General features: G+C 41.3%; 1 protein-coding gene across 5 annotated transcripts in view; it reads right to left on the minus strand.

Annotated features, from left to right (window-relative positions):
• dab1b (DAB adaptor protein 1b) overlaps positions 1-22837 on the minus strand; it is a 38249-nt gene that overhangs the window by 3733 nt on the left and 11679 nt on the right. For 2 of the 5 annotated variants that reach the window (XM_046851014.1, XM_046851013.1), the window contains exons 2-13: positions 21525-21813; positions 14144-14280; positions 12643-12741; positions 11180-11311; positions 9230-9349; positions 9010-9048; positions 5611-5676; positions 5104-5163; positions 3784-3840; positions 2932-3031; positions 1873-2388; positions 1545-1696 (exon numbers count right to left, since the gene is read on the minus strand). In XM_046851014.1, coding sequence (XP_046706970.1) covers positions 1545-1696; positions 1873-2388; positions 2932-3031; positions 3784-3840; positions 5104-5163; positions 5611-5676; positions 9010-9048; positions 9230-9349; positions 11180-11311; positions 12643-12741; positions 14144-14280; positions 21525-21591 — 1545 coding nt within the window. In that variant the 5' untranslated portion in view covers positions 21592-21813. Of the gene's footprint in view, positions 1-1197; positions 1292-1544; positions 1697-1872; positions 2389-2931; positions 3032-3783; positions 3841-5103; positions 5164-5610; positions 5677-9009; positions 9049-9229; positions 9350-11179; positions 11312-12642; positions 12742-14143; positions 14281-21524; positions 21814-22837 lie in introns of all 5 variants that reach the window. The other 3 variants (XM_046851017.1, XM_046851016.1, XM_046851012.1) reach the window with 2 other exon arrangements.

The raw sequence follows: 22837 nt of genomic DNA on the forward strand, positions 1-22837 counted from the left end.
GAACAATGAACGAGTGAAACAATAGCATGTTTGTGGTTATGAATGCTATGATACGAAGCTAAGTAGAGAGTAAAAAAACTGTATTGAAGCTGTTTACATCCAGACACACACATGCAGAGAAAAACAGGGGAAAAAAACACCCACTGGGTTCAGCGCATGCTGAGAGACAGCGAGATTATTAGATACAACATTTAAATGGAGAAGAAAAAAAAAAACACAACAGCAGAAAAGCGCAGTCTAATATTTACTCCTAATATTACAGCTCCATGAACTGAAAAAAGATCAGCTTTAGTGTGAAACCTGTGTGAATTTCTTTAATATCAAAAAGAGACCAGTTTTTAAGTGATACCAGCTCGACTGTCACATGAGAATCTAAATAATGCATTGGAGTTGAAGCCACCACACAATATACTGGTTGGATGTCATGAAAATGCTGGAGTGCAAACAGCATGTGGAATTTTTTCACCCGATGTTTTGTGTATGGTTCGTGAAAATGAGCTGAAATGAAGGGACGCTGAATAAAATCGGATTAAATGAAAACGCAAAAATCAAACGTTTTGTTGAAGCGTTCGTGGCACAAACAGCAATCTGGGGCTACAGTCTTGAATCACAAGAATACGCTGCAAAATCTCCTTATCTAAAGACTTCCGATAGCGATAAAAGTCCTACTGATCTGATTTCAAGGATAAAAAGTAATAAGCAAGAGCAGATTGTGTAAGATTATTAGGATTGTTTTAAGATGTTTCTTGATTAGTAAAAGTATTAAAGTATCTGCAAATTGAGCATAAATTGTGTTGGATCTATAATGATCTCAGATGTTGAGCTATTTTATGAGTTGCTCAGGAGCTTCTGGTTCCACGAAGTCAACTGACTGTATAAGACTGTAGAAAGGGGTTTATTTATAATTACACGCTTATAATCGCACTCTTGATATCACCAAATGAGGATGGGTTCTTCTTTTGAGTCTGGTTCCTCTCAAGGTTTCTTTCTCATGCCATCTAAAAGAGTTTTTCCTTGCCACAGGCTGCCCATCAGGGATAAACACACATCATTCACTTATATTCACATTATTTGTTCTATAAGAATGTAGTCTTATAAAGTGGCTGGAGAACGTACAGATCTGCAGTGTCAGCACTCTGGCTGTCTGCAATGTAAATGTAAATGCGATCTAAATGAAGATAGGAAACAAGTAGAGACCTGGAATTGGGGTAGAGGTCGGATTTTCTACGCATCTGATAGGTTTGGAGTGGGACTGAGTTCTGCTGTCTCGCAGCTGCTGGGGATTTGGGAGCTGGAACAGTGGAGAGGAGGAGAGGATGGAAATGAGAGCATGTTGTTATCCTGTGAAGATGGTTCTACTACATTTATATGCAAATCCCCATTTTATCTCGTTATGGAAAATATTATGGAGAGTTTAGTACAACCGGGGGGGTGGACATGTCAGATTTAAATTGCCTGGTGGACGAGAATGTTTTGGACTTTATTCAGTAAGATGAGAGTCAACTCATGATGTGAAACAGATACTGTAATAAAGGACTATTTACCGATTCCTCTCCAACATCTTGGCTGATTCTCTGATCTGCTCCTCCTGTGGGAGAAGGCTCTATGAGATGGGTCTCTGTTCTCATGTTAGGGAGATCTTTAGGGGGGTCTGAGGTCAAGGTTATTTGGCTGTCTGGGGATGCAGGCGTAGCAGCTGTGGGAAAGTGAACCAGAGTCATTTTCATTAAAGTTGTTCTTGTTACGGGGGTTTTAATTAGTTCTAAAAATAACCAGTAATAATTTAGCAGGAGAGGGTGTATTATGGTTAATTAGTCCATATGGAGCAATTCGCCTGACCCAGATTACAAGTGCTTCTTGTGTCTTACTTACAAGATTTTGCAGTAGACAGTGACGTCGAAGATCCCGGCGTCAAACTCAGCTGGGATAGATCGAGATCTCCACTACAGACCTCCTTATCCTGCTGCTCGCCAAACTGTGTGACTCCTGCCATAACTGTTGGTGGGTCACCGGTGTCAGCAGGCTGTGTGTGTGAGCCTGATGCCTCTGCCAAGGGGTTACTGCTAGCAGCATCTCTGGGTTCACCTGCATGCTGTGGGCTGGTGATGGTCGAGGATGGAGCGGATGGAGTAGACATGCGAGGACGCATGGCTGCTAAGGGGACAAGGCCTTGAAATAAGGCGCCGGCTGGTACAAAAGCCCACTGTTGCTGGCCTGGGGTAGGAGAGTGGAAAAGGTTGGCCTGGCCCCAGATCACTGGCTGCCCTCCAGGAAGAACTTGAGCAACCTGCAGAGGAGCCTGAACACCAAATGCTAGTGGGGCTGCCGGAGCCGCGAAGGGCTGCTGAGCCCAGTGAGCTGCCTGCACCGCACCCATCGTCATGTAGCCTGTAGGGATGGTAGGACATGTAGGAAACAGCCAGGGGGACCGGAAATTAAAGAGGCAGACATGGGGTAGATGAGACAGAAAAGAGATCAAATGACAAAGAAGCGATGGCCAAGAGAGGTAGACAGATGGAGGTACATTGAACAGATATTTGTGCCAAAATCAAAGAAGGAAGAAAATAGAGGGGACAAGTTAAGAAAGGTCAGAGAAGAAATGCATGCAGATGCAGTATGGCAAAACCCAGACAGAAGGAAAAAGAAGACCAGGAGAATGAAGATACAGGATATTAATAGGATAGAACATTTTTTATAGTGTTGTGGGCCAACTTCTGTTAAGTAAGTGGAATGAAACACTATTAGGATGTGCTGTTATTATAAAATATTCAAAAATCATTTTCACATTGTGCTAATCACATCACTCTCATCATAATTTTCAATAAATACCTATATATGCCTTACATACAAGGAGAAGCCCTAATGAATTTCTTTATTGTAAAGTTTCATAATGGTAATATGGTCTTCACACTTGTGAAGACAGAGTGTTACCTGAAGGCACGGCAGGAGGGCTGAAGTGTGTGAAGAGCTCAGGGTGCCGCTGGTGTCGGCGTCGCCCGGGGTCCAGAGAAGTAGCAGGTGATGCGGGCATCTGCGAATCAGATCATTAGAGCCAAATCAAAGCAATAATTAATACTAATATTAAAAGACCAGCTCAGTATAATCGCACCTGTACAGTACTATCAATCCATTAAAACACCACAACTATAACATTCAAATAGTCCACAAATAATTTACTTAATTTAATTTGATTACATATTGGATTTGCAGGTTAAAACTCTAATGGGAGATCATCTCAGAGTAGACTTAACCACACAGACACTTCCTCTGATGTCTCTCACTATTAGATTAGTTGTTTTAAAGTGTATAAAAAAACTAAACTGCCAAATTGTTGAGGTATATGCTAGCTGATTATTGAGGTAAAATTAGCAGATTGTTAAAGTATAAACTAGCAGATTGTTAAGGTAAAACTAGCAGATTATTGAGGTAAAACTAGTAGATGGTTAAGTTATAAACTAGCAGATTGTTTTGGTATAAAGTAGCAGATTGTTTAAGTATAAACTAGCAGATTGTTTGGGTTTAAACTAGCAGACTGTTTGGGTATGAACTAGCAGATTGTTGGGTATTAACTAGCAGATGTGTTGAGGTTAACATCGCAGATTGTTTAGGTATAAACTAGCAGATTGTTGGGGTATAAACTAGCAGATTGTTGGGTATTAACCAGCAGATGTGTTGAGGTTAACATAGCAGATTGTTAAGGTATAAACTAGCAGATTTCTGAAGAATAAATTTGCAGATTTCCTCATGATTGGTTTGATGAGGGTGTTACTGAGAGTCACTTACAGATACAATGTCTGGAGGAGTGGCCATGTCACCAAACATTTCAAACTGACTGATGTTCTGGAGGAAGTCCAATACAGAAGAGAATGAAAGAAAGGTAATAGTTCAAGTTAATTGTCAGTAAGATTTATGCTCATGTCTTAAAGTGTTAATCTGAGACTATGCATTGCATTGATTTTATTGTTGAAGTAGTGGTACATAGTAAAATAGGAGTCTCCAATTTTAACAAAAACTAATAACTAGCAGCACTGCTAACTGCAATTCTTCTCTTTTCCTAAAGATGTTTATGGTCTTGTCAACATAAATTCTGGTCCACATTTATCCTGTACATTTCAGAAAAACATATTTATGAGATGAGATGAAAACTACTGCAGCTAGCAAGACACCACAGAACCCAGTATGATCCAAATGGGAAGTGTTCAAACAAATCAAATGAAGTTTTCTTTGCAAAAGTCAATAAAGAGTCAAGATTTTCTTCCTCCAGTTGTGTGATGAATGAAGAAGGAAAAACAATTGCAGTGAGATGTCTATCCCTGTTACACATAAACATACTTTGCTGAGATTTAGTGGTGGAAAGTGATGGAAGGAGGGAAACTAATGAGCATGAGAAAATTCTGATGGATGACTGCTAATGGCAGGGAATCATTTTTAAAAAGCAAATATACTGATCTTTCTTTCTTTCTTTCTTTCTTTCTTTCTGACTATTGTTCTCTCTGTCTCTGTTATTTTGTCATCTATCTATCTATCTATCTATCTATCTATCTATCTATCTATCTATCTATCTATCTATCTATCTATCTATCCATCCATCCATCCATCCATCCATCCATCCATCCATCCATCCATCCATCCATCCATCCAATAAACCTCACCTAATGGCATGCAATGCACTAGACAGATACAACCAGTGTCTCAACACCAAACCTCTCATAAACCCAGAAAAACAAATGATAGAATTAAATAAAAGCCAGATCATTTATTTTCTGTAAGTGTTTCAGATAAGTAATAAATGTGCAGTCCTGGCTGGCCACAGCAGCACACAGTTTAGCGTTTTCCCTTATCTACCATCTCATGAGCCAAACCAGCTGCTTGGCACTCGAGTAAATGAATATTTGTGTTGAACCAGGGAGTAAAATTAGGTTTGCCGAGACAGTTTTATTCTGCAGTGCTGTAGTCTGTGATGGACTGAAATCTGAAGATAATATATATTCCTGATACTATTGAATGGAACCGAAAGCCTGTCCATTTTTGAGTTTTGGAGAGAGGTTTGTTGGAGGGACTTTATATATAGGGAAGGCTGGTGATACAATGAGAGACACCTACAGTCATTAAATGCCGCTTTGGAACATCATAGACCCCTTCTTTCTGCTGGCTCGTTGGGACCTAAAAGTCATTACACCGATTAAACCTCTGTTTTTATATATGTTATATACAGTATCTCATAAAATTGAGTATACCTCTCACATTTCAGCAACCATTTTAGTATCTTCTCAAGGGACAATACTATAGAATTTAAGCTTGAATATATTTCAAATCAAATTATATAGAAGTACAGATTTACTGTGCTCTAAAAAAAATCAACATACAGCCATTATTGTCAAAATAGCTGGCAACAAAAGTGCTACTAAAATGGTTGCTGAAATGTGAGGGGTTTACTCACTTTTGTGAGATACAGTATAAACATAAACATCTGTATCATTAATTTGTATTCCAACACGTTATATTTTACAATATCCTCACTTACTAGTAAACAATAGCCTTCCTCTACAACACTATGACTTTTAAAAGGGGCTGGACATAAAGGAAAAGGGGTGGGACTTGGCATAATACCTGGTAAATGCTCTCCTCTGATTGGGGACCATGGCGTGGCTCATGTCCAGCTTCAAACACAATGTACTAAAGTTGGAAAAGAGAATGAAAGTGACAAAAGGAAAAGAAAAGTGGGAGTGGCCACATGGGTTGCCAGTCAGAAGTCAGAGTCATAATATAACATTAATCAGCCAACATAAAAAGCCAACATGCTAAAATGAGTACCCTTATAGCCTGCCACGAGAAAAGCACTTCATTGCAAGTAGCATGTTTTTATTATAGCCATTAAGGGACAATTTACTAAGAGAACTTTTTTTAATAGAAGGACAGAGGTTTGGCAACTGGTCGACCCAGAGTAGTAACAAAATACATAAAAAAAAATTATAGCCAATATATATTATGTATATATAAAAAACTTATTCATTTCAAGTTTTCTGTAGCTGATATCCTGTGGCACATTGTTGCAGCTACAAACATTTTTGCTGAAGGCAGGTCCTCAGATCAGAGACTACCGTCTGGGCAAACAAATCAACCCAAAAAGGGTTTCACAAATGTTTTACTTTATCTACTCTTTCATTTATACTCTTTACCAAGCTGATGACATGGCATGCTTGAAAATGATTTTCCCTGCAAGTTCAAAACATGTTAAATCTGTTGTATTCAATGGGAATTACCACAATGAACGAAAACATATTGATATTATATTAATAAACTTGTCAGCATGCAGTCATGTTCCTCACTTATCTGGATCTTTGGCTGCAAGAAATCCTAATTTGGATCCCCCTTGAGTTCACATGTTTAGCTTTGTAGTGTTTGCTAAAAAAGCAACCACATCTTAAAGCTACCACTTGCTTCAAATGATTTTTCCAACACTTTAAATATATTCTGACACTGTATGCAACACTGGTATCTATAAAGATGGTTGGAATCCAAACGATGGCACAGCCTTTTATATCCAGGAGTCTAAGGAAGCTAAATTGGAAGCAGTTATGGAAGGATGCTGCTGGTTGATACTGTGTGTTTCCAAAAAAGTACATGTTAACATTTACCCTGCATTACATCTACATCAAATAGCAGACACTCATATCCAGAACAACTTAAAATGAGACTGAGCAGTTGATGGTTAAGAGGCTTTGCTCAAGGGCCCAGCAGATTTTCCGATTCAAATAATTAGGTGTGTTACAATAGGGGAGAGCAAATTAGTGAGTGAGAATTAGCAAGACCAAAATGTTGGAGGGATAGAATCTCATTGGTAGTGGCTGGTAAGTGAAAATTAGCCTCAGCGAGATAGTGTGACCTGAAGTATAAATGCAGAGTTGTATATTAGAAAAGATTCAAATGAAAGTGCCTTTCAAATGTTGCCAGAATCTGCCAATAAGAAGAACAGACCTGGGAATCCAGTTCTTGAATAAAATAAAAGGGTATACAATTTCCTCTATTCTTTTTCAGTACCAAAGTAGCCATCATTCTTGTGAAACACCTCCTGGAAACATCGACACAGTACTGGCTCATGAAGTTGGCAGGGAGTTTAAATTTAGACCTGGTGAGACAATATAGCCAGGAGCCATGGCACATTCTGCAAGGGCTTATTCATCAACATGGCAATGAGCTCAAAACTACTCTTAGCTTTCCTTACTTGCATAAAATAAAATGTCTTTGGTACTGGGAAATGGCTGTCCTCTGTATGTATCTTTTTCATGCACAAAGTGGAACATTTCCAAGGTAACCTGTAGTTTCTCCACAAGTACCACAAAATGGTAATGAGCCAAGACTTTGACTTTTGTCTAGCTGAATGTAAGCCACTAACAATCCCAGGTGGCCAATGTGGATGTACAAACCTGAACACCCTGCAATAGCCACAATTGCCAGCTCTACTTCTGCAACTCTAAATGCAAATAACAAGATAATTGTTGAAGTTGGCAAAGGGAACATGGGTATATCAAGGGGGTAGTGGACTATGCCTGATTCTATCCTGAAGCTGTTCTCTTAAAAAATTATCAAGGATCAAGACTTTAAATTCAAGACGTGTATTAGCTCCTGCAGGTGCTGCAGACAAGACAGATATAGTTGCCCAATGTACCAATCAGGTGGTACCTTGGGGAGGTGGTAGCTTAGTGGTTAAGGCATTGGACTTTGAATCAGAAGGTCATGATTTCGAAACCCAGCCACACCAAACTGCCATTCCTGGGCCCCTGAGCATGTCTATTAACCTCATTAGTTGTATGAACGAGAAAAATGTAAATCAGTCTGGATAAAGACGCATGTCAAATGTTGTAAATGCAATCAAACGCTACAATAGATGGTGGCACTGTCCTACAGTATATGCTTTTTGTGGAAATGGAGGTGTCCCAGAGATTTCTTCAGAAACCTTTTGCCCCCCACAACCAAAGCCCCAAGATTTGCTGGATGCTGCCATGTGAATCCCAAATCAGTACCATGTTTTGTAATGTCTTTTGGTAGCTAAAATGAGCCCCAAATTGATATACGGGGCATTTGTGCAAGACTTGATTTATGACTTTGCTGGCCCAGAAGCCAGTAAGAAAATGTGCAGACTGGAGCAGTACCAGATTGTCCAATTCACCCCTCCATGGTGTGACCTTCTAAAAAGCTTTGGAACTTTGTCCTAGGGCCACACCACTACACTATGCTGCAGCATATGCAGATGACATGTTCGGTCAAACACAAAGCACAGAGTGCTGGGCCAAACACCTTGTGCTGCACATAATCCAGTGCTGGAGGCCTTGTGCAGAGTTGAACTAACTGCCAAAAGAAGTGTTATCTCTGTCTGGCAGAAGCACAAATCAAGGGAGACCAGGTTGTCCTGAGACAATTGACTTCTCTATAAAATCTGTATTTGTATTATATATGGAATTGCTCATCTTACAAAGGTGACTAAAATAATAACACATTGGAAACTGTTTGAAATATCCAAAAGAAATAATTATACTGATGTAAATAAACCTTAAAAAAAGCGTGTCTAGAAGGCAAAGATGTCAGCAAGGTGGTAGTTTGGTATTTAACGCATTGAACTTTGGTCTGAAGGTTGTGAGTTCAAATCCCAGCCATACCATCTGCCACTCCTGGGGCTCTGAGTAAGGCCCTCAGCTGCTCAGTTGTATGAATGACATCAAATGTAAGTAGGTTTGGATAAGAAACCTGCTGCATTTTGACAATGTACATCGGTTGCCCCCTTCCAGATTTTGGGAACACATTAAAGTACATGCTATAGAAAGTCATAGACATGCTTCTGTGTATTAATAGTCTATGCAAAACATGGAAAATCAACTCCAGTCCTGGAAGAGCACCCCACTGGCTAGCTTTGACTCTCAAGATGATTCGGATGGAAAAACACTGAACTGTGCTGCATTCAGGAGTCTTTGATTTAGCTTTGTAGGCCGCACAGAACAAAACTGCGCTTACCTGATACACTGGGTCGTCACTGTCATCCTCGAGGATCGTCTGCAACATACATTGGAAGAAGAAGGTGGATTCTAAAGCATTCATTCTCAGAAGATAAAAGTTTTTCTAACATTGAAGCAGGACAACCAAATTGACTTTTGCAGTCATAACTAGCATTGTTCAGCAAAACGTTTCCTTACGTTAATTAAGAAAAAATCTTAATGAAACACTTTTACTGCACCTGATAAACAGCCTGCTCGCAGTGCTTCGCTTTTTGCACTTTCTTCTCCCCTTCATCCCTCTGCTTCAGGTCATAGATGAGTGTAAAAAGGTCACGAAGCTCCAGAATTAAAGGCTCGGCCTACAAAAAAGAAGCAGACTGGAGATAATGCAGAAGGGACCATTGTTGTATTTCATGGTTTTCTGTTTGTTTCTATATAAAAAAAAAGTAATTTCATTCTTCTCCATATCATTTTCATTCTGCAAGCGTTTTTTAAGAGTTCTCTGGAGTTCAATCTGTTTCTTGTGCAATTCATTTCAGGTCAAATGTTTTAGCTCCCATAGCTCCATAAAAGCATGATGAATCCTTGCTTCCTTTTTATATTAAAAATGGGTTTTTGTTTGAAAATACGGTTGAAACAAATGGCTCCATTACTGTTCCAGTAAGAATGTGTGAACATATCGACCAAGGTTACGTTAAATGCCTTTAAATACAGGCTTGTACAGAATAAAGTCAACAAACTACTTGCCACTAACCACAACTACCTGGGAGGTGGTTGTTTAGTGGTTAAGACATCGGATGCTGGGTCAGAAGGTCACAAGTTCAAATCCCAGCACCCCCAAGATGCCACTGCTGTGCCCTAAACAAGGTTCATTACCCTCAACTGGTAAGTTGTAAGTCGCTCTGGATAAAGGCTTGCACCAAAAGCCATATATGTAAAACAGCTTTAGTGGTTTGAATGCATCCAGACCATGGAGTATTTAGACTGGGCATGGTATAAAGAAAAATGGATTAAAGTTGTGAAACAAACATGTCTGCATTTGTTGTTTTGCATATTTTATGCTTTTTATGCCATATTTTATGCTCCAAACATGCTAACCAAAGCATCCAGTTGATTAGAATCCTATTTCAGCATGACAAAGCCCCTGTTCACAAATCCAGCTCCATGAAAATATGCTTTCCATGGTTTGGAAGATGTTGAAGATCTCCTGCTGAGATAAAGTCCTATTAAACATGATGAATGTGAACGCTGACTACATCCCAGGCCTCCTTACCTACACCATTACCTGACTTAACTAAAATCATTGTAGCTGAATGAATCTCCACAAAATCTAGTGGAACATCTTCCCAGAAGAGTGGAGTATATTCCAATGGCAAATGGGGAGTGGAATGTGATGTTCAAAAAGCCACACTAGTCTTTCAGCATGCAAAATATCTTCAAGTACCTGCTGTAAAAGAAGTGGGAGGCGCCTGGATATGAAAACGTTAAAATTTACAATCTGTTTTACAGGATGGTGCAGGGAAAGGGAACAACGAGCATTCGCTGCGAAAGCCTTTCATAAAAATGGTAATAGTGTGAGGGAATTTCAGCGTCATTACCATTAAGGACGCCATGATCGTGTCCCGTCTGCTCATTTTGAAGAAACGGGTTTGGCTTTTACACCAGAGAATACCGAGGCTGTTCGAGCTGCCATCGTGAGGAGCCGTCGCCGTTCTGTTCCACACCACGCTGCATCGATGGTGTGTCGAGCCGTTTCTTCGAAATGTTGTAATCGAATGAGCAGACAGGACACGATCATGGCGTCCAAACTGGCAATGATGCTGAAATTCACTTTGTGTAGCACTCATACTATCACCCATCTTATAAAAGGTTTTTACAGTGAACGCTCGTTGTGCAACACTCCAGGGCTCCATTATAACTAATGGCAAGCGGATCGAAACGAGCTCGCACCGGTTCCAAACTATTGCCTGCGCCACCTTCTGTAATCAGCGGTTCTTCATCTTGTGTTTTTTGAAAAGGGTCAAACTGTGGCTGTTAACCCGTAGCAACATTTCCAGTCCCCACCTTTTGCATTCACTGAATGGGAGTCAATAGAGCAAAAAATGGAGTGTGACTGAAGCCTATGGGGCTTCAAGGGGCTTCAAGAAAACCAGAAAGTCAATTAGTAAAGAAAAAACATGGCCACTCACTGAATAGACCGTCTTGATGGCGACAAACTTGTGGTTCCCTTCTTTCCCGCAGACGTAGCCGAAGGCACGATGGTCTCTGGTGTCTTTTGCGATGTAGGAGATCTCATGCACAGAATGGTGATGTTGTAAAACCTGTGGTTTAAAAACAGCCCACATTCAATTAGCATCTTTGCTGATGACTATGATGATGGCTAGCACTTAACGGACAGTAAAAAAAAAAAAAAAGCCAGAGTTTGAGCTAATTAACTGTGATTAACGAGGACGCGAGCCGGTCGGAGCTATTTGGCTGTCAGCCTGGAGAAAGAAAGCAGTACATCACACTAAGAGAGAGCCGTGGCAAGGGAAGCCGTCATTACTGTTAATGAAACTGGACTCAGTCCAGCGAGCTTCAAATCCAGATTAATATTTTAAAGCTCAAATGAGGTGTTTCTAAATGCTTCTGTCTTTTTTTTTTTTGGCTATATCTCATACATGATTTACGATCATATCCAATTGGGGTTTAATTAAGTTTTATTAGTATCAGAGCAGCTGAAAATTCGACCTCATCTTCAGGGAAATACATTGCTCACTCAGTATTTTGTATACTGTTCACTTTTTATCCAGGAACTACTACTAATGAGGCCGATATACACATTTGGCCGAAAGTATTGTGACACACAGCCATGTGTGGTTCTTCACAAACGTTTACCACTAAATTGGAGGCAAACAACAGTCTAAGATGTCTTTGGATGCTGTGGCATGAATTTATCCCTTTACTTCAACTAGAAACCCAAACCTGTTCCAGCATGATAATGCCCCTGTGCACAAAGCCAGCTCCATGAAGATATTCTAATGGAAGTTCTTGAGTGGCCTTCTATAGAGCCTTAATCCTACTGAAGACCTTTAGAAAGAACTGGAACACTGACTGCACCCCAGGCCTCCTCACCTCACCTCATCTACATAACTAACTACTAACATCCTTGTGTCTGAATGAGAACAAATCTCCAGAAAATCTAGAACAACATCTTCTCAGAAGAGTGCAGGTTAATTTAACAGGAACCAAATGTGAAGCGTGATGTTCAGAAAGCACATACCAATCTGACTATGAGGTGTCCACAAATTTTTGTGAACATGAATCAGTGCAAACAAACGTGTGACATGGTGCATTGCAGTGCAGTGGTCTGTGGGAAACATAGTCCTTGTCCATAGTCTTGAATCAGGTTCAGAAAAAGGATATCAGTTTCATACTTAGCTTATAAAACGTTCCAAAAAAGGTTTATTTCGGACGTCTAGGCTGAAATGTTTCTTTATTTGGGAAAGGATGGAGGACAGTACAAGAGGCAATAATCTGAGCTCCATTAAATCTGAGCTCATTCCTGGGCCTTTAAGCAAAATCCCTAATTGCTCAGTAATATGAGAACATTGTATACAGTAAATGTAAATCAGACTCCATCTTTGGCGATGTGAAAGCAGTCATGACCCACCCCGGATCTCTCGTCGTAGATCTTAATGCCGTTGAAGGAGACGGTTAAGAAAACCCGTTGCTTGTGCTCCCCTTTGGACCGAGCCGAAGCAGCAATACCCTGAAAGAAAGAACGATCTGTAAGAACCAGAGCACATCAATCATTAGCAGGGATCATTGGATGTTCGGTTACCCTGAACACCAAATATGATTTGGCGATCATCACCTCACACTTATGTCTTTTTATCTATGAGGCTTAGCTCTGCTAGAACCCAGACACCAGGTGCTCCTGCTCGTTAGCGAGTTATAAGCCATGCTTGAACCACACATCACATATTCCTCTATGCCTCTATTATTTCCTGCAAATTGGCAGCTCTGCTTCCCGAAAGTGCCACAGTGGTTATTAGCTACTCAGCTAGACAACTGAGGGGGTGAAACATTGAAAAAATATTAATAAATAAATTAAACAAATCCTCTTGGGGTGTGGAAATCAGAGCGGGGCATTTTAGTAGCACAAAGAAATGGAGTGTTTTATGAATTCTGACATGGTGTTAGAAGCCCTTGATACATATTCAGATATATTCTGGGGAAGATTTACTGATTCGTATCGGTGCATCGATTTAAAAAAGTGATCATGATGCATCTTCCAGCAGACAGAACAGGAAACGAACTTCTGGTTTGCACAACAGAGGCGTGTTTGTGAAAGGGAAGTGCGTTAGAAGTCAGAAAGCAAGAAACCCAATGAACACAATTCAACACGTCTCCTTTCACTGTAGCCGCAACTGCACCTCCTGCATACATCATCTCTAGCAGAATCATCAATATTTACCTCAGAAAATCACCCAATGCGTTTTTTTTGCATTTCTTTATGCATTACAGTTTTCCTGGGGATTTAAAACAAAGGCAGGTTGTGGGTTTTTGTGTCAAATCTACAGGAAAGAAGCAAGAGATCTTTTTGGGAGAACTGCTTGGGCCGACCTTCCCTCACGATCCATCTTTTCTTGAAAAGTCCGTCTTGTAAATGTGCTTGTAAGTGTATCTGCGACCAAATAGATTTCTTCTCCTCTGTCAGCCATTGTGGAATGAAAAAAAAAACAGCTATTAAATCTATACGAATATATATATAAGCTAAGCTGTCATTAATGAGCTGACCTGTCAGAGCTGGGCTGAAGTCTGACAGAGGAACAAAGCTTGGAGGAGTTCATTTGACAGACCGCCTGAGGATTAGCTCTATTGTACTAGCGCCTCTTGTTCTAAGTGAACACGTCGGTTAACAGCGTGGCTCTGCGGGCGTGATGTGGCGTAGGCTGGCTCAACCACTCACTTAAATGTCAAAGCTCTTTCTATTCTATCTGCCGATTACACCCCAACCAGCGACTTGTGTCGGATTTACAGACCAGTTTTTAACTCCAGGGGATTGTCAGAGGGAAGGAAACTTAAAGTTTCCAATAGGTTTGTGGAAAACTGTGGAATAGGATTAAATTGAGACGATGGACACCTTGCTCGTCTTCATGTTCGTGTACCTTTAGCTTCATCATGGAGTCCTGGCAGAGTTTATCTCCGCGTGCAGACACCTCGTCGATCCCAATCAGCTTGGCTTTGTAGCGAACACCGTCACCTCTGAAACGATTGATCAGAGCCTGCTCGCTACGGTTCTGACCTGAAAGAAAGAGAGAGAGAGAGAGAGAGAGAGAGAGAGAGAGAGGTTGGGGGTATCATTCTTTCAAATACATAGACTACATATGGCTGAAAAACCCAGGTGTCGAAAGAAAGAAAGAAAGAAAGAAAGAAAGAAAGAAAGAAAGAAAGAAAGAAAGAAAGAAAGAAAGAAAGAAAGAAAGAAAGAAAGAAAGAACTGCTAGCACTAATATACATGTGCAGAATGATTGGTACAGTAAAGCAGATATTCATGGAGATGTTCTGGCTTTGTGTCCTGCTGGAACAGGGTTTGGGTTTTGGGCATCTAAAGACGTCCTACACGATTGCGCCCTCTAATTCTGTGGTAACAGTTTGGTGAAGTCTCTCATACAGTACGGCTGGAGAAGTCGGGTGTCCCAATACTTTTGTACAGTTTAAATAGTCACTGAAACCGATTGCATTCCTTTCGGAATAGATTTTCACAGCTGTTTCGCTGAGAAGAAATAAAAAGCACGGACTGTTGAAAACTGAACAGAGCAGGAGCTTCTTTTCATCCTGCATTTGGTTCTTCAGAAGACCCCGAGCTTAGCGGATATCTATATGAAGACCCCTGTGATGCAGTTCAGCGGCGGGTTAGGGCTGTTTGGATGTTTTTTTGCTGTTGTTGAAGGCTCTGATTTGCTGAACGCCGCTGAAGATCCTTTCCTGCCGTTAGCTCGGGATTAAACCCCAGAGCTGGTTGATGTCTGATTGATTTAGATGACTGTGTTCTCTGAGCTTAGTGGTGGATGGAGGCTAACAGAGCATGAAAGAGGCCCTGATGCCATGCAGCATGTTCTCTGCACCTCTCAGGGTGTCGCTGATGATGAGATGCTGGAATTAATGCAGTTATTATGGTTAACTGTTTGGATGGGTGGGACCTGCCCGAGGTACTCATGGTTCTATTTGTAAAGAGCAAAACAAGGTCATTTTTTTGGTTTGGTGGCTCTGGAATCACAGGTGGGAAAAACAAGGAAAAATCAATAGAGCGAGCAGGAATGTAAGATCTTTATTAGGCTACTTAGAGCCGGTACACAATACGGGCAAAAGTATTGGCATATGTGGTTCTTTTACAAACTGTTACACCATGGTGAAACTAGGAGACCTGTTCCAGCATGATTTGTGCACAAATCCAGTTAAATGGACATATGCTTTACATAGTTTGGAAAATCTCCTGCTATTGCGCTCCAAACCCTTTGAACAGGCCAAATGTGAACACCGCAGGCCTCCTCACCATCTCTTCTACATCCGTACCTGACTTTACTAACACCTTTATATCTGAATGAACACAAATCTCCACAAAATCTAGTGGAACATCATTTCCAGGTGATTAGGGCCTATTATGAGAGCACTAGGGACCGAAACGGATGATTATGGTCAGGTGTCCGCATACTTTTGTCCATATAGTGTAATTACAATCATACTCCATTAAACCCGTCATTGTTCAATCACGCAGGATGGATTACTGATCAAAAGGTGGAGCAGTCGAGCAAATTGTAAGTCTCTGTTGGAAACTTAACCTATGCCCAACGCCATAAATGTAAATGAGCACTTTATGTACACATAAATATTTAATTGAGGCTGTGAATTTAAATATACAATAGAAACTTCTATTTGGAAAAATACCCAGAAACGGTTTTAAATACAGAACAAATGAGCACAATAAGGTAAACAGTCTTTTTTTTTTTTTTGTTATTTTTGTTTAATTTTCATTTTATTTATGTCTTTTGTTCTTTGCTTTTTTTTTTTTTTTTTATTGTCTTAGTTTTTTTGGTTTATTTAGTTTTCTGCTTCATTTAATTATTGTTACATTTTTGTTTTGTCTTTTTGTTTTATTGCTTTTACCTTTATTTATTTTTTGTTTTAGTCTTTTTTTTTATTGCTTTTTTCTTTTTAATAAAGTTTTTTGTTGTTGTTGTTTTATTAATTTATTAATTTAATTTGCTTTTTTCCCCTACTTTTTTTGTTTGTTTGTTTAGTTTTGTAGCATCCAATAGCACCTTCCTGGTACAGTGAGGCCAGTACACCAGGACAAACCAAGTCCTCACTGGTCACTAAACTCTTGTGTCCACATTAGAGCTTATCAGCACTGTCCTCACAGACCCTCCTCAGCTCTTTGAATGAACCTCAGCAGAGTCAATAAACCCATAAGGCACGAAAGGACTCTTTTCATTCACAAAACATTTTAACTTCCATCATTTAAACAGCAGAACTCCATATGTTTACTGCTGAGTTCCTGCTGGATTTCATCGAGTGTTGCAATGAGAAAATGAGCAAAGATCTGCTTCTACTGGGTTGAATCCAGCTCCCACTGAGAAAATCCTCTCACCCTATTACATGAAGAATGCCTGCCAACTTCAGATGAGACAGCAGTGGCATGATGGCAGGAGAGCCGGACAGATGGCAGCAGATGGGCGCGAATGAACAAGCGGCCCTACGGGTAGCCGGGTTTGGCAAAAAGGCGGCTCGGTTCAGGAGGACAAGCTCTGGCACTGGAGCTCGTTGACCTCCTCAGTGACGTGAAAGCAATCACGTACTCTGTACTCTGTACTTGTTATGAGAAATTAGACCACGACCAGGAAGTAACATTAGTCTGTTTGAGCTTTAATGAAAACTCCACTCCACGCTCTTATCATGTGCCATGGAGAAGCATTGTGGACAACCGTCTGCTAATTACGCCTCACCAAATGCCCAATGTGGAATACATTAGTGTCACCTTCTCAACCTAATTAGCAGCACAACCTTCTGATGCTTCGGTTTCCAGAGATGAACTGCGTTCCACGTGTGGGCGTGGAAATTCATCCTGCATCAGTGCTTCTCCAGGAAAGACTTCAGGATGAAAGCAAATCCAGATCAGAAGGATGAGACCGTTCTTCGTCATCATTCATGCTTTGGATTTACTGTAAACCATACAGGAAGTGGTTGAAACCGAGAACAATGGATGTAGGGTGTAGAGCAATGACAACGTTTCTATTGAGTTCTCCAAACTTCATATCCATATAGAGTAGATACCAAAAATAATGGCTGGAGATGTTGGATAGCTTGAGTTTGGTTCCTCTTAAGGTTTCTTCTCAGGAATCAGTTTATGAAACCTTCTGATCAGCAACCTTCTGATCTTAACTAATGAGATACCAGCTAGAGCAGTAGGGCTAGTCTCAACCAAATAATGATGTTTTGGGACAACCCCATTGAAGACCTTTGGGCCTCCTCACCTCACCTGCATCAGTGCCTGACTTTACTAACACCCTTGTGGTTGAATGAGCTCAGATCTCCACAAAACTAGTGGAACATCTTGCCAGAAGAATGAAGCACATAGCATACTCAAATGTCCACATCATGTATGGGGGGAACATTAAACTGATTCTCTTCAGTTCCAACCATAACCACTTGGTTGAAACGACATGGTATTTGGTTCACTTTGTACCCTATGGCTCTCCATAAACCCCCGCATTTTTCCTGGAGTTCAATCTGAATCAGAGTTGGATTCGTTTTCTCATTGCGAACAAACCACCTTGGAGGTCACCTGGAAGTGGACCGAGACACCTTGTTCAGAAGAAGCTTCACCAAGCTTCCATTCCAAACCCACAAAACATTGCATTTCCCAAAACCACACAAACCAGCTGGAAGTAGATGTTTTTTTCAAGATGATTAAATTCAATCCCTGGTTCACTTCTTTCCTGTGAAGGTGATTCAACAGCCGCTTGGAGACGATGCAAATCCAAGTACACCCGTCAAAAGTACATCTGCCATTAGCCATCTGGCTTCTCCACTTGTTTACGGTTCCTGTTGATGTTTTATACATGAAGAGAGGAAGCTCTTCACTTTCCCACGCACTGTGATTTCTAAAGCTAAATGGAGAATGAGGAATGATTATTCGGTGTGGAGGATTCAGACGAGTAATCGGTGATGTTTGTGATTCTGAAAGTGAGTGTATGGTTAGTCTGACTGAGTATGAATCATCATGGGCTTCTGTCAGAGAGCAACAGTTGCTATGGAGATGGAAGGCATTCACGGATGAGAGGCATTTCCTGTCGTGGGCTGAGAGAGCAGAACGCACAGGTACACACTGACTGCGCAGTGTACAGCTCGGAGATCTCGAAGCATGAGCAAACATCACATCAAAGCGTGTTAGCGTCTGCAGTTTGCGCTCTTGAGGCTGGTGTTGCTGCTTTTGAGTTAGATATTAATGATCAAATATGAGGAAAAAAGTGTGCCAGGCTCAGTGAAGAAGAGTTAACATCTTTATCTTTTGGTTTCAATGAAGGAGGTGTGGCCTCTGTATGTCAGCCTCAATTATGGAAGTGTGGCCTCTGTATGAGTCAGCCTCAATGAAGGAGGTGTGGCCTCTGTATGAGTCAGCCTCAATGAAGGAGGTGTGGTCTCTGTATGAGTCAGCCTTAATGAAGGAGGTGTGTATGAGTCAGCCTCAATGAAGGAGATGTGCCCTCTGTATGAATCAGCCTCAATGAAGGAGATGTGGCCTCTGTATGAGTCAGCCTCAATGAAGGAGGTGTGGCCTCTGTATGAGTCAGCCTCAATGAAGGAGATGTGGCCTCTGTATGAGTCAGCCTCAATGAAGGAGATGTGGCTCTGTATGAGTCAGCCTCAATGAAGGAGGTGTGGCCTCTGTATGAGTCAGCCTCAATGAAGTAGGTGTGTATGAGTCAGCCTCAATGAAGGAGATGTGCCCTCTGTATGAGTCAGCCTTAATGAAGGAGGTGTGGCCTCTGTATGAGTCAGCCTCAATGAAGGAGATGTGGCCTCTGTATGAGTCAGCCTCAATGAAGGAGGTGTGGCCTCTGTATGAGTCAGCCTCAATGAAGGAGATGTGGCCTCTGTATGAGTCAGCCTCAATGAAGGAGATGTGGCCTCTGTATGAGTCAGCCTCAATGAAGGAGGTGTGGCCTCTGTATGAGTCAGCCTCAATGAAGTAGGTGTGTATGAGTCAGCCTCAATGAAGGAGATGTGCCCTCTGTATGAGTCAGCCTTAATGAAGGAGGTGTGGCCTCTGTATGAGTCAGCCTCAATGAAGGAGATGTGGCCTCTGTATGAGTCAGCCTCAATGAAGGAGGTGTGGCCTCTGTATGAGTCAGCCTCAATGAAGGAGATGTGGCCTCTGTATGAGTCAGCCTCAATGAAGGAGATGTGGCCTCTGTATGAGTCAGCCTCAATGAAGGAGGTGTGGCCTCTGTATGAGTCAGCCTCAATGAAGTAGGTGTGTATGAGTCAGCCTCAATGAAGGAGATGTGCCCTCTGTATGAGTCAGCCTTAATGAAGGAGGTGTGGCCTCTGTATGAGTCAGCCTCAATGAAGGAGGTGTGAACTCTGTATGGGTCAGCCCCAATTAAGAAGGTGTGTCCTCTGTATCTGTCAGTCTCCTTGAAAGGGGTGTGGCCTTTTTATCTATTAGCCTCAGTAAAGAAGGCATGGTATCTGGATCTGTCAGCTTTAGTAAAGGAAAGGAGGTGTGGCCTCTGTATCTATCAGTCTCCTAGAAAGGGGTGTGTCCTCTGTATTACTCAGCCCCAATCAAGGAGGTGTGTCCTCTGTATCTGTCAGTCTCCTAGAAAGGGGTGTGTCCTCTGTATTAATCAGCCCCAATCAAGGAGGTGTGTCCTCTATCCGTCAGTCTTGATGAAGTAGGTTCAGTGCATTGTAGCTGCATTTATGTCCTAGTCATCACTATTGCTTTTCTCCTTATTCCTCAAAGCCAGCCTGATACAGCTAGCTCTTACATCACGCTGTCAGTGCAGGAAGGCTATGCGTAATTGTTTCCGACAGCGCCTCTCCCACCGTCTCTCAACTCGCTAGTCGTTCAGCACACAAACGCTGAAGGATCTTACATAACTAGAACTTCTTTTCTCAAGAGCTTTAGCCTTTGTTTAAGGCTTACACATTGTCCTTTTTCCTCAGCAGAGTGATATAAAATCTGCCGCCAAACCCTGACACGAAGGGCTCTTCCGAAAGTACCACACATTCCATGTGTCCGTGTAGCAGTAGCTGATTAGCATGATCTTCGTTCTCTCTGTACTGCTTCGGCATTCGCTGGGCTAAGCCAAGCACCTGCATAAGTAATAGCTTTCCTCAGATCGATGGTCTTCCCCATGGAACCAGACAGCGGCCCATAAAACAGCGGAGAAGCAGCTATGTGAAGATTTACTGCTCGCTCAAGTGCTGGGATTCATTACAGACTACAGGAGACTGAAGAAGAGTGAGTGAGTGATTGAAGTGAGACGGTCATCTTCTACCTGTTTTTTCAAGTCAATTCAATTCCAGTTCAATCATGATACGGCCTGGTGACTTAGCAAACTGGGATACAAGAACACACACACACACACACACACACACACACACACACACACACACACATCTATAACACTGAAGTGTTTCTCATGCTTTTTTTAGTTCTCATAACTGGTAAATCAGATGGTTCTGGTGTGTTGATCCACCTGATTCTACCGACTTTCACTGATATAAAGATATGGCAGCTGCTGTTCATTATGTGTTAATTATCCCTTTTTCTTCTCACTCCATTGGCTCTAAAATCAAATATTTGCTCTAAAACCAAAAGCAAATCCTGCAGTATGCTTACGCTGACTAATTCGGCTACGTCTAAACTTATCCGTATAAATGTGAAAACGCTGTTTCCGTCTAAAAACACTTCACACTTTCGTTTCTAATCATTTCCCAAACGTTTCTCATCTAAAAAAATAAAAAAGAACCTGTAAGCAAAACATAAGGTGCTTCGACCTTCGTCATTTCCACCTGACCTTTATTTACGGCTAATCTTTCCATCACTTGAACTAGGATACCCAAACCTGTTCCAGCATGACAATGCCCCTGTTCACAAAGCCAGCTCCATGAAGATCTTCTTTTCATGGGTTAAAATGGAATATCCCCTGCTATAGACCTCCAGAACATCTTTAGAATATATGTGAAAGCTGACTGCACCCCAGGCCTCCTCACCTCACATACATCAGTACCTGGTCTTTACTAAGTTCCTTATAGCTCCATGAATTCCCACAAATCTTTAGAAAATCTGGTGGAACATCTCCCAGAATAGTGGAGGTCATTATTACAGTAAATAGGGACTAAGTGTGGAATGTAATGTTTAAAATCTGACATTAATGAAAGTTTTTCCTAAGATACTCAGGGGTTTTACATTATTTGGCATCACAGCAGCACAAACATCAAAATGCTAAATGCTAAACAAAGAACAACTCGAACCTTTCCTCTTGGACTCGCGCTTCACGCTGGCTTTGATGCTTGCTTGTGTTTCTTGCTCTGTCGACATCCTCCTGAGTCCTGCTCCTTCTTGTCCTGCATGGATTCGTCTCCCAGCTGGCTACGCTCTGTCCCGCGTGCCGCCCTTGCCTCCCCACAGACGCTCTTTCTCAGCCTGAGAGAACACGCTCTTCTTTTCTTTGTTTTTTTATTTCCCTTTAGCCCTTTAGTTCAGCTTGTCATGTAGAGCAGGTCGAGGTCTGACTCACGCCGCAGAACCTTCCTGCAGGCACTGGGGACAGAGAGAAAAGACAGAAAGGACATTATATATCAGAGCTATCACAGGATGTGACCATCTGGGATGACTCAGGCGCAGTTTCTCTTTCAGTAAAGTCTAAAACAGAATTCAAACTCTGTGGTCTCTCTCAAAAAAATGTGTGACCTTCAAACCTGACTGAAATTCTTCGCCATTCTTTTGAGATTTAAAGACGATAGAGCATAAGATGATAAAAATGGTCCCGATTTATGTCTCTTTGGCTTGGACATCTTTTGGACTAAACCGAGCATTTTTCATAAAAGCTATCGTCAAAAGTATTGGAACACATGACTGACAGGTGTTTCCTGGTGCCTGAATGTGAACTGTTAGATTAGTTGGATAAGTAATGAATAGCTGTGAATGGATAGTCTTGGGCTAAACCTTGGGTTTTCCCTGTGAAGGTGGGGGGATAAATACAATCATTTAAAAGGATGGATGGATGGATGGATGGATAGATGGATGGATGGAAGGAAGGAAGGAAGGAAGGAAGGAAGGAAGGAAGGAGGGAAGGAAGGAGTCCCTGTAGAGTTTTGGTAGATTGGCCTGGGTGACACAAAACTATTCAACAGTTCTAATTTTCTGTGTTCAAGCAATACATTTAGGGCAAAAAAAATCAACCAATGACTGAAGTGGTAGAGGAATCATTAATCTAAACATGACCAATCACCAAGCAGACTTGAATAATAAATTCTCTGCTGTTTTGTTGTCTTTAAGCAGGTCATTCAACCCACCTGATCCTGATCCTGTCCTTCAGGAAGACATGTGGAATATAGTTTTAAGTCTCATTAGTTTTATTCACACACCAAACCTGTACAGACTATTACTACATACATGAAATGGAAGGCCATCAGGGTCAGCAAGACCTTCTCTGCAGGGTTAAACACTATCAGAATCACTGACTTCAGTTTTTTATAATTTTTCATTGATATGTTTTAAATGATTGCCAGTGGTCTATTCTCCTTTTTCTCAGTTACACTGCTTCTAGTATTGTCAGATTTCA

The sequence above is a fragment of the Silurus meridionalis genome, chromosome 6 (assembly GCF_014805685.1).
Source record: "Silurus meridionalis isolate SWU-2019-XX chromosome 6, ASM1480568v1, whole genome shotgun sequence".
Taxonomy (NCBI): domain Eukaryota; kingdom Metazoa; phylum Chordata; class Actinopteri; order Siluriformes; family Siluridae; genus Silurus; species Silurus meridionalis.